Source organism: Bombina bombina, chromosome 10 (genome assembly GCF_027579735.1).
Source record: "Bombina bombina isolate aBomBom1 chromosome 10, aBomBom1.pri, whole genome shotgun sequence".
NCBI lineage: Eukaryota > Metazoa > Chordata > Amphibia > Anura > Bombinatoridae > Bombina > Bombina bombina.
Genome location: NC_069508.1, coordinates 186,838,439 through 186,848,695, shown reverse-complemented (window position 1 = coordinate 186,848,695; position 10,257 = coordinate 186,838,439). Strand labels below are relative to the sequence as shown.

General features: G+C 38.0%; 1 protein-coding gene across 2 annotated transcripts in view; it reads left to right on the top strand.

Moving 5' to 3' along the window:
• KDM4A (lysine demethylase 4A) overlaps positions 1-10,257 on the top strand; it is a 53,762-nt gene that overhangs the window by 7,381 nt on the left and 36,124 nt on the right. For both annotated transcript variants that reach the window (XM_053693594.1, XM_053693593.1), the window contains exons 4-10: positions 1,471-1,585; positions 1,800-1,993; positions 2,449-2,498; positions 4,560-4,663; positions 5,700-5,837; positions 6,703-6,881; positions 7,646-7,824. In XM_053693594.1, the coding sequence (XP_053549569.1) occupies positions 1,471-1,585; positions 1,800-1,993; positions 2,449-2,498; positions 4,560-4,663; positions 5,700-5,837; positions 6,703-6,881; positions 7,646-7,824 (959 nt within the window). The remainder of the gene's footprint in view (positions 1-1,470; positions 1,586-1,799; positions 1,994-2,448; positions 2,499-4,559; positions 4,664-5,699; positions 5,838-6,702; positions 6,882-7,645; positions 7,825-10,257) is intronic.

Below are 10,257 nucleotides of genomic sequence, written 5' to 3'. Positions count from 1 at the left end.
AACAACACGCTTTATACTAACAATATGACCAGGACTAGTTTTGTCAACTGCAAACTTAAGCCCAGATTGGCTTCTTCAAATAAGGCAAATGTTGGATGAAGCGTGGCTATTTAAAAACTGCAGGACAAAATGTTTTTAAATGTGTTAATACCATATGTTATTATATTGCACGGCAACAGAAACGTCTTGTAATTACTGTAAGAAAACCATAAGCCTTACTTGGTTTTTATTTTCTTTCTTTTTTGTTTTCCTTTCTGTTTTGTTTTTTTGCTTTCTCTTTCATTTTGGTTTTGCTTTCTATTCATGTCTTCTTTTTTTTTTTGTTTCTTTCGATCAGTCTTTCTTTTTGCCAATGTCAGTACAGCAAGAGTAAGGTTTGTGTTTCTTTCTGTGACAAAGGGGACAGCAACTCTTACATACGTTTTCAAATATGACTTTCTCTTGTTGTAATAAAATACCCATTTCTATATATACATTTATAGGTTTCATAATGTGTTCGTACAGTGTAGCAATAAGGATGCCAACTAATTCATAGCACCCTGATTAAGCTTTAAGGCGCAGCTTGACAAGCCTAGATGCCTGGGGAGCCAGTGGTACCTTGGAAATTAGGCCCTTGTGAAATTTAGCCTGGTGTGACTGAATCTTTTTTAGGCCTTACAGCTGGGAAATGCATTTCATGGAATAAACTTACACAAGAGGTGGTAATGACAAACACTGTGGGGGACTTTAAACTATGCCTAGGATAAGCATAAGGCTATCCTACATACTAGATAAGTTTATACTTTCAGGCTTGGGCCTATGGTTCTTATCTGTCACCAAAATCTATGTTTATGTTAATCCAACTTTGGCCAATCCCCCCCTCTCATACATCCTGGGAAGCCTCTGTACCAATGAAGTTACATAGCAGGGAGTTAATTTCACTTGCTTTCACATGCATTGTCGGATGAAGTTGTCATAACATTACAGCGGTCCGGCTGTCGTGAGTGTGTGACCATATTTGTAGCCCTAATCTTCAATGCAGCAGGTCTCCCCACGAACAACACGCGTATGTCTGTTTATAAAAAAAATATGTATTATTATTATTATTATTTTATTATTTAAAGTACATTTTAATCCAGGGCTTGATATCTGTAAGATTGAAAAAAAGCAAGTTTATCAAGCCCTGGACTAAGACATACTTTTTAGATGCACTTTAGTTATTGTAGCTCAGACAGAGGATTATGTTTGCATTAATAACATCAACCATAAAAACGATCAACTGATCACTTTAAGCTAAAACCTCAAAGAAGGAAGAATTAACTTACAATGAAATAATGGTTCACAGTTTCTGTAGCAAGACCACATTATCGTCCCTTGTTTTACAAGTTTGCTAAATATTTTGGTGTTGTGTATTGATGGTAATTCCTATTTGGTTTATGTATTATTAATGTGAGAGCAAAATCACACTGATCTCCTCTTGCACCCCTGTAGATACTGTACCCCTCGTTACTCAGATTTTGAGGATCTGGAACGCAAATATTGGAAGAACTTGACTTTCAATGCCCCCATTTATGGAGCAGATGTTAATGGGTCTTTATATGACAAGGTACTGTGCGTTTATTTAACTATAAGAACACTATTCATTACTGTTTAATACATAATGTTGTGCATTACATTTCATCATCATATTATTATTATTATTATTATTATTTAGGCAAAATGGAATTGTTAATATGGTTTTTGCATTTTAAGATGGATAAAATCTCCTTGGAAGATATTGAATGTAACCTGATTTTCTGACCATGGTGTTTTTCCCTTAGCACGTGGAAGAGTGGAACATTGGCCATCTTAATACGATCCTTGACGTAGTGGAGAGGGAGAGTGGCATTACTATTGAAGGAGTAAATACCCCCTATTTGTACTTCGGCATGTGGAAAACATCCTTTGCCTGGCACACTGAAGATATGGATTTATACAGCATCAATTATCTGCATTTTGGTGAACCAAAATCTTGGTGAGCATTACTGTATTGGAAAACTAATCTTTTAGTTTTTCTTTCATGATTTAGAAAGAGCATGCAATTTTACAGATGGAGAATACAATTTTAAACAACTTTCCAATGTACTTCTATTATCTAATTTAGTTGATTCTCTTGATATCCTTTGTTGAAAAGCATATCAACATAGGCTCAGTAGCTGCTGAATGGTAGCTGCACGAAAATGAGTGATTGGCTCTCCCATGTGCATTGCTATCTTCAACAAAGGATATCTGAAGAATGAAGCAAATTAGATAATAAAAGTAAATTGGAATGTTGTTTAAAATTGTATTCTCCATCTGTATTGTGAAATAAGAATTTGGGGTTTCAGGTCCCTCTAAGCTAGTCCTGTTTATATTATATAACGTAATGCGCAACCAGCGTAAATATAATATCGGCAAGAGGAATGTTGCTAGTAACTAATTATTTTGCAGGTACACTGTGCCCCCAGAACATGGGAAAAGGCTTGAAAGACTTGCTAAAGGTACGCCAGAACTACTACTGTATTTAACAATTCTATCACAGACACAAAAGAAAAGCTTCACACATACTGATTTTTTTTTGTGTGGCTGAAATTAAATTTGCTTCATTCTCTTGGTATCCTTTGTTGAAGCAGCAGCAGTGCACTACTGGGAGTTAGCTGAACACATTGGCTGAGTAAATGAGGTATATATGTACATCCACACATAGCTCCAGTAGTGCATTTCTGCTCCTGAGCCTACTTATGTATGCTTTTCAACAAAGGATACAAAGAGAACAAAGCACATTAGATAATTAGAAATACATTGGAAAGTTGTTTTAAATTGTATGTTTTATCTGAATAATGCGTTTAATTTTCTGTACTGTCATTTTAGTACATTTTTAATGCCCCAATTAATATTAAACAAAAATGCTACAACTAAGCGTTCAGTAGGTTATTGTCTGCAAGTCTGAGTGTTCCCCGACTTGCATACATAGTGTATAAAAACCTGGTTAACCCCTTGAGTGCTAACCACGGCTCTGAACCTTCGCAGAGTTTCCCACTCTGGTGCTAACGATGGCTCAGAGCCGTCACTAGCACTCTCCCACCTTGAGGGAGATCTGGAGGCTCCCACCTGCTCCTATCCCGGCGATCGGGCCTGCATAGTGACAGGAATCGCCAGGGCTTCATGTTATGTGCAGTGACATCACCGCGCAACTTTATTTAAAATGAACAATGTTAAGTATAGGAGCAGGGGGCATGCTGCTTAGAAGCCTGTATCTCAGGCATCTAAGCAGCTACAGACCCCCAAGACCCAATATTGGAAAGGTATTCGCCGCCTAACCTTTCCAACAGTGTAAGTCTTGGGGATCTGAAAAAAACAAAAAAGTTAAAAAAAATCAAAAATACCCTTAAAACAGCTTAGCACCCAGGTGCGAAAGTGTTTAGCACTCAAAGGGTTAAAGGACAACTAAACGCAGAAGAAGAGCATAATCTATAAATGCTCAGCTAAGAGACTATGCAAAAATCACTTAGTTTGGCTTTCAAATTAGTAGTAGATTATTATTTTTTTTCCTTACAAATGTCAGTTACATTTTCCTCTCGATGCATCATGTGACAGCCATTCACAAAATGCATAGAAGTATATCCCGTGAATCTTGCACATGCTCAGTAGGAGCTGATGCCTCAAATTGCGCATATAAAAATAATGTGCACATTTAGATAAGGGAAGTGCTCTATCTGAATTGTGAAGGTTTGATTTTTGACTTAACTGTCCCTTTAAGTATTAAAAGCCTTCACATCGCTTACAATTTAAGCCACTTATAGCAGCTGTTCTGTTCTTTGTATCCTGGACTTTGTGTTGAGCTTTAAAACAACAAACAAACGTTGTTATTCATCTGGGATTTACTTTCTCTCTGGTGAAGGCTGGCGGCGTGTTTGTATGAGGGTCGCTTCTGGAATAGTTCTTATTATTTAGGGGATATGTGAGCAAATCTCCTGTATAGCATCACCTTGGGGACTCCCAGCACATCTTCTGTGTATTATGTATAATAGCAACTGCTCTGACGTTAAAGGGATGTGAAAGTCAAAATTAATCTTTTATGGCCAGCTAGAGCAATATGTAGTAGGTAGGCTCAGGAGCATTGATGCCCTGCTGGAAGCTAGCTGGTGATTTGTGGATACACACATATGCTTTCTGTTAATGGATAACCAGATTTACTTAGCTAGTTCCCAGTAGTGCGTTGCTGCTCTATACCTGACCTATAACTATGTGTTTAACCCTCTTTACAAGAGCTAAATACATAGTTAGAGCATTGTATTATTACTCTATTATTTGCATATAATGCGTCCGTTCAGTTTGTATGTCCCTTTTAAGCAGTCAATAGGTAAGCGTAGATGTGAGATCTAATTGTGTAACTGCACTTAAAGCGACATAAAACCCAAAGTATTTTTTTCATAATTCATGTAGAACATACAATTTTAAACAAATTTCCAATTTACTTCGGTTATTAAATTTGCTTCATTATACACCCGGCTGAATAATCCAAATGATTGTCACATTATTTTACTGTAACCCTTTTTCAGGCTTCTTCCCTGGAAGTGCCCAAAGCTGCGAGGCTTTTCTGCGCCACAAGATGACTCTAATCTCACCCTTCATACTGAAAAAATATGGGATCCCTTTTGATAAAGTAAGTCAGGGACAAAATGCAGTGATGTGTAGATCATTTAGTTTGTTAAAGAGCTATGGAACTTAAGTGAATGTAAATTTTGATGCTAAAGTGCCGTTTTTTTAAAAATTGATTAAAAACAGGGGCACTTTAATTCCTCAAAATTTACATTTCATTCGTGTTGTGAAAATACCTTTTAAACTTGACAGCCGCTGCATTGCTTCCTCTGCCCGTCGCAAAGCCTCTTCCTGGGTCTAAAATGAGAAATCCGGCTTCCTCCAATCACGGTGTTGAATCAGACACTGATTCCCCTTGGGGGGAGGGCGTGATTGGAGGATGACCGATTTGTAATTTATGACGTAAGAAGAGGCTTGCGACGACCGGGGGAAGCTGGAGCTGCTGTCAAGATTAAAAGGTAAGTATTTTCACAACACGAGTGAAATGTAAATTTTGATGAATTAAAGTGCCCCTGTTTTTAATTTAATTTTTAAAAGCCGGGCACTTTAACATAAAAAATTACATTCAGTTTAAACTTTCATGCATGGGTTAACCCTTTGAGTGCTAAGCACTTTCCCACCTGGGTGCTAAGGTTTTTTTTAAAGGTTTTTTTATTTTAGATTTTTAAAAATATATATTTTTATTTTTTTTATTTATTTCACTGTTGGAAAGGTTAGGCGATTACCTTTCCAACGGTGGGTCTTGGGGGTCTGTAGCTGCTTAGATGCCTGAGATACAGGCTTCTAAGCAGCATGCCACCTGCTCCTATATTTAACATTGTTAATGTTAAATAAAGTTGTGCGGTGACGTCATCACGTTATTGCGCGTGACGTCACCACGCAAAACGGGAAGCCCCGGCGATGCCTGGCATTGTGCAGCACCGATCGCCGGGGTGGGAGCCCCCAGATCTCCCTCAAGTTGGGAGAGTGCTAGCACTCAAGGGGTTAATTAAAATGCCACAGTAACAACACATCCTGTTTGCAGTATTCCAATCCATTTGTTATTTGTGCTTAATGTTTGCTAATCCCTTTTTTTTTTTTTTTTTTTTTTTTTTTTCCAGATAACCCAAGAAGCTGGGGAATTTATGATCACTTTCCCCTATGGTTACCATGCTGGCTTTAACCATGGCTTTAACTGTGCTGAGTCCACAAATTTTGCAACACTGCGTTGGATTGAATATGGAAAACAAGCTGTTCTGGTAGGGTATTATTCTGCACTTTACCTTGTACTTTGTCAACCAGACTTTCATTAAAGGGACACTTAAATCAAATGAGACGTTCCTATTTACTTTCATTATGAAATTGTGCACAATCTTTATATATTCAGACTTTAGAAGCACCAGCTGAGCATGTGCAATAGGGATCATTTTTTAACTTGCTTACATGCTTTGCACAACCCATAAAAGTAGGTACCAGCTCCTACTGAGCATATGCAAGATTTCACAGGGCATGCGTATGAGTCTGATTTGCTGATGGCTGTCACATGATACAGGAAGTAGGCAAATTTATGTAAATTTTGAAATTTGTCAGAAAAAATCTACTTCTGTTTTAAAATTCAGAGTATATGCTATTGCATTGTCTTTTTATTATCCGCTTATTGATTATGCAGTTCTGTTGAATTTAATTACTTTAAACATTTTTTGCAATCAAACCTATACTTGCTTATAGCTTCAAATGTAAATAAAGATCTTGCACTTTAAAATATGTAATACTTTTCTCCCTCTCACGTTTCTTTTGTTTGTTCTCTCCGTTGTTCTTCTCATTCTCTCACATGTGTATCACTTTCTCTTTCACACACTCTCTCCCTCACTTTATTTCTCACTCTGTTTCGCTCTTTTCTTTCATAAGGTGGGTGAGAGTCCACAAGCCATAACATTTATAGGTTTCTGATACAAGGAAAATTGTTAAGTCCTTGGTTATGGCTCGTGTACTCTCACGACCACAAAATAAATGAATTTGTCAGGTAAGCATACATTGTGTTTGTTTTTCTCTTTAGTAGCGTGCAATCCCTTTTTTGTGTGGGTAAAGCCTTTCTGATAGTTCAGTCTTTATCTCTTTGTGCAGTGCTCCTGCAGAAAAGATATGGTGAAGATTTCAATGGATGTATTTGTACGGACATACCAACCTGAGCGTTACAAACTATGGATAACGGGAAAAGACGTCACAGTGATTGATCACACGTTGCCAACTCCAGAAGCTGCCGAATTCACTGGGGAAGAACCTAATACTGAGCAGCGGAAAAGGTCAGGAAGCAAAAATCATTGAATCCATCTAGCTCTAGTTAATAGGGCGTTCGACATATTTTATAGCAAACGTCAGATGCCACAAGGATATTGATTGGTCAGGGGTGCATTTGTTTAGTAACCATTCAATGGTTTACTTGCACAGGTAGAATATTCCAAAGGACCAGAGGTTACTAAAGGTAGTCAATCTGTTGTACTGTAGGGGATACATAATTGCTATATAGTGAGAGAATGTTAGTTTTGTCTGTACAATCTTGTTATGTTTTTTTATAAAGATATACAGACAGAAACATTATAAGATCTGTCCAGAATCGCTGATTAAGTTACAGTAGGGATAATGACTCTCCCAGTATTTCTGTAATTAAATGAAGAAGTGTTAAGTGGTTGCATAGAAGTCTTACACATGGCATCATTAAAGAGCCAAAATAGACAAAACATGACATGGTCTAATTAGTGTGTCATTTTAAGCCTATCCACCTGGCACTACTGTGTGTTTAACACCTGTGCATAACCAATGCCGATCCAACCAGCAACACTTGTTACACGAGTTGTGCGACTAGCGCTGCTGATTGGATCAGCAGCTCTTTCTGCTTGGGACCTAGAGTTCTCTACAGCTCACATGCTGTACTTCTACTGTGTATTTAACCCCTTTGCAGTAGCTAAACATGCAATAGTGCAGGGTTGATAGTCTTAAAATTAACAAATTTGAGCATGTCATTTTTCGATAATTATTGCTCTTTTAAACCATTTATTTGTTTTTTTAGTGTAACAAGGCGCGTAGGAACAAAGAGACACCGTGTGTGTCTGGAAGTGCCCGAGGAACTGAGTCAGAGTAGCGCTTTCCCGAAGGACGACCTCTGCCCTGTGTCATGTGATATGGACACTCCGTGTGTGGAGCAAAATAAAGAAGTGGAAAGCTGCCCGGAACCAGCTACAGAACCAGGTATTGTGCTCCTATGTTTAAGTCCTTATTCTAATAAATTATTTGTTAAATGCTCCATTGCTCAGTCAGTTATAAAATATTTGTTTAAATGTGGAATCTCTTTGTAAGTCCATATGAGATCTGGTGTTAGTAGTTTGTTCACATTTCCAGTGCTTTAATATCTTACTGTTCGACAAACTGATGGAATCCGGCCGCAGCTTGGGTTTTTGCACAACACGTGACATTGCTAGTGCTTTTAGTTTACCAAATACAGGCTATCCCCTGGTTAATGCCATCCAACTTAAGTACAACTCATACTTACAAACTGAGAAAATAGAGCTTTATCGCCAATCCTTTATTCCAGGATAACCCAAAATACTTGAAATCCAATTGTCACAAGGACAGAAAGTGATGTGAAATTTTCTGAACAGATAGCAAAAGTTAAAGTGATGGTAAACTCTCCCCTTTTTAAAATCAGATCTGGAATGTAAGCGCTATTTTAGATGGAGTTTAATTCATTAGCTGTAATGAAGATGCAGTATAACTTAGTTATTAATATAGATATGAAATTCAAATACTGCATGCTCCTCCGCCCACTTCAAAAGTAAAATTTTCTGTGAGCTAACAGATTGAATTGTTGTCCAATCAGCGCTCTCCCCATATGGCACTTTTGTTGTAGTTAGAGCATTGATTGGAGAGTAATTCAATCATTTAGCTGACAGGAAAATTGACTTTTGAAGTGGGGGGTGTAACGTGGGGTATTTGAATTTCATATCTATATTAATAATTAAGTTATAGTGCATCTTCATTGCACATGATGAATAAAACTCCATCTAAAATAGCGCTTACATTCCAGATCTGATTTTAAAAAGGGGAGAGTTTACCATCACTTTAATTTATTTGCCTGCAGGATGTGCTGCAAGGTGATGTTAGCGAATAGTGTCCTAGCTATCTGGCATAATGCCAATTGGCCCGCATGGCTATTGACTAAAAGACGGAAATGTCATCTTATTGATAAATTGGCGTTCTGTTGTGGGAGGCCTATGGCGCTCAGCATGGCATACGCTGCAGGTAAATAAAGGAACTTTCAGCTTGAAGTACAGACTGAAAATCCCCTTTATTTGTAGCACTGATAAATAGAAGCATTTAAAAAACACTAGGATTTACCATCACTTTAACCAACCAGCCAAAATAATTTTCTTTTTAATCAAAAACCAAAACTAAAAACATCCTGGTGTTTGTTAGTTTCACTTATTTGACTTTACATTATTCAAAAAACAAACAAAACGCTTTCAAACTTCACAGAAACTTTCTGCATATTGTGCAGTTCCATAGCAGCTTTTTCAGAATTTCTGGCTGTTTCTAGCGTCCCTCCGTTTTCTATCTGTACAGGCAGTCCCCAGGTTACGAACAAGATAGGTTCTGTAGGTTTGTTCTTAGGTTGAATTTGGATGTAAGTTGGAACAGGCACTTTTAGGTGAAACTCTAACCAAACCTTTGTTTAGTTTTGGATAGCATAGGGAAACAACTGTTTTGCTATCTGTTCAGAAAATTTCACATCACTTTCTGTCCTTGTGACAATTGGATTTTGAGTATTTTGGGTTATCCTGGAAAGAAAGATTGGCGATAAAGCTCTATTTTCTCAGTTTGTAAGTATGAGTTGGATGGCTTTAACCAGGGGATAGCCTGTATTTGGTAAACTAAAAGCACTAGCAATGTCATGTATCGTGCAAAACCCCAAGCTGGGGCCGGATTCCATCAGTTTGTCGGACAGTAAAATATTAAAGCACTGGAAATGTGAACAAACTACAGCGCCTGATCCCATATGGACTTACAAAGAGATTCCACTATTGGCTAACATCACCTCGCAGCATATCCTGCAGGCAAATAAATTAACTTTCTGCATTATGTTTTATTTGTAGCACTGATAAATCCTCAAACACTACAATTTACCATTACTTTAAAGGCACTCCCGAAAAATGTATTTCATGAGCCAGATAAAACATTACATTTTAAACAACTTTCCAATTTGTTTACTTCTATTAGTATCCTTTGTAGAAAAGCATACCTAGGTAGGCTCAGGAGCAACAATGGCCTATAGGGAACTAGCTACTGATTGGTGGCTGCCTGGGGCGTATCATGGCCTAGGCCAACAAGGCCCGTGCCTAGGGCGGCAGCTTTGGGAAGGGCGGCAGATTTGGGAGGGCGGAAAGCCCCATTCACAATCACATACATAAGGATGATAGATTATCCCGGGCCAGGCGCGCTTGCGGTGCGCACATTGAAAAGACTGAACTGAAGAGACTGAGACACATACTAATTTGCTAAGTGTGTGTCCCCCACTGACACCAATGCTTTTATCTAGACTCTACTCAGTCTCTCACTCAAGTTCAACACAAATAAGTGGCTGCGCTGCAGAAAGTCATTTAATTTACTTTATGCACGCGCACGCCA